The sequence below is a fragment of the Orycteropus afer genome, unplaced genomic scaffold, assembly GCF_000298275.1.
Source record: "Orycteropus afer afer isolate SDZICR_OR568_19922 unplaced genomic scaffold, OryAfe1.0 scaffold00253, whole genome shotgun sequence".
Lineage (NCBI taxonomy): Eukaryota > Metazoa > Chordata > Mammalia > Tubulidentata > Orycteropodidae > Orycteropus > Orycteropus afer.
Window position 1 is genome coordinate 3,616,677 of NW_006921840.1, and position 1,788 is coordinate 3,618,464.

General features: G+C 41.7%; 1 protein-coding gene across 1 annotated transcript in view; it reads right to left on the minus strand.

The window, feature by feature from the left end:
* CFAP54 (cilia and flagella associated protein 54) overlaps positions 1-1,788 on the minus strand; it is a 602,528-nt gene that overhangs the window by 509,996 nt on the left and 90,744 nt on the right. The window contains 1 exon segment of the mRNA XM_042782173.1: positions 1,374-1,456. Coding sequence (XP_042638107.1) covers positions 1,374-1,456 — 83 coding nt within the window.

Consider the following 1,788-nt stretch of genomic DNA (forward strand, 5'->3'; position numbering starts at 1 on the left):
TTTGTTTTGTCTTGATTTTATGATTTAATATTTTTGGAAAAGTGGAGCTGGTGTATTTAATTATTTTTGTTATTAACTCAGGTGTGCTGGGTTGCTCTGCAGTTTTCTTTGTAATGATGAAATCACTGTGTGGAATGTGGATGCAGGGGTCTGTTAGTCATGACAGGGGTTTAGGATTCAAGCTGGCAGGGGTTGTGGTGGCTGAATGTGGTTTTTCTATTGGATGAGGCAGGGGAGAGTCAGGGAGAAGAGGAAGAAAAGAGAGGGAAAAAAGCTCCAAGATGCCAGTAGCCATTCCCAGGGCTTTGAATAGGCTGCTAATGATGTTACACTGTTACTCACAGGCCCACAGCTCAAGTTCAGCAAAGACCCCAAAGGTTAGGGGGCTGCTACTTTCCACCAGATTCAGACAGCAAACAACCCATATTCCAGGCCCCTCCATGCCAAAAAGCTGTCCTGGGATAGCTGCCCTTACCGGTGCCACAAGTTAGTCCCAGGGTCCACCCACTTGTGGCAACCTTCCCTCTCTGCTCCCAATTCAGCAGCACCTGGAGCCAGAGGGGTCTCTGCTCCCTCCCTGTGGTCCCACATTTACCAATAAAAGCGGGTGCTGAAGGTAGATCCATGAAGTAGTCACGGGTCCTCAGGTGTGTTATCTCCACCGCCCCAGAGAGCACTCTGATACTCTGTCTCACTGGCCAGTCAGCGCTCCACAGGGCAAGTTCACCTACATTTTTTCCAGGTAATTACACTGCTTCTCTCTCCTTTCTAATCCTACTCTCCTGAGGTTGGTGTACTCTGACTTAATGAGCTGTTCAGAGTACCAGGATCCCCCCCCCCTTCTAACTGCTGCACCTAGTTTTTAGGCACTAAGATGCTAGAGGGAACTAGCATGTGGGCTACAGGTAAGACGCCATCTTCCTGTCTACCCTACAACTCAGTTTTAAAGCCAGTGCTGTACTAGTTTCACCTAGAACATTGACATAGGCCATTTCTAAATATTGACCATTGTGTGCAAAGTGACTGACTCCAAATGACAACCAAGCTTCATGCCCATAGACTGAAAATCAGATTTCATTAAAAAGATTTACTCTTTATTATAAGTACTTTCTCATTTCCTTCATTAGTAGAAATATAGCTAGCCCAGAAATTTCCAAAAAAGGAACAGGTTGATACTCAAAATAATGACAATAATAAAAAGAAACTTAAAATTATAGCAAACCAGGATCTAATTCAACCTCTTATTCTAATGATTAAACAATACAAAATGATGGCAAGGTGTAATTTATGTGATATTGTAAATCTGGCTTTAAATTAGATATATAATAGCCTGCTTCCACACTATTAAAAATTATCCAAAATAGCTATTTCACCTGGGGAGAAGAGCAGACACAGGAATATAAGGTTGCTGCCAACTGGAAAATATCTTCTGAATATCCAGTTTTCATACAAGAGTCTCAAAAATAAAGCAGAGAAAATTAAAATTCAATCATAAAATTCCAAATAGAAAAGGCAAAGAAACAAAGAAATTCTATAAAAATGACATAAATAATATCTGGAAAAATAAGTCAATAAAATACTTTAAATACTTGTACATGAAAACTAATCTAAGTGGGCTTTGTTGTTGTTGTTGTTATGTGCCATCGAGTCAGACCCAACTCACAGCGAGCCCTCCTTGGGTTTCCGAGGCAATATCACTACGGAAGTAGATTGCTCCATCTTCCTTCTGAGGAGTGGCTGGTGGGTTTGAACCGCCAGCCTTCTGGTTAGCAGTCAAGTATCTTAGCC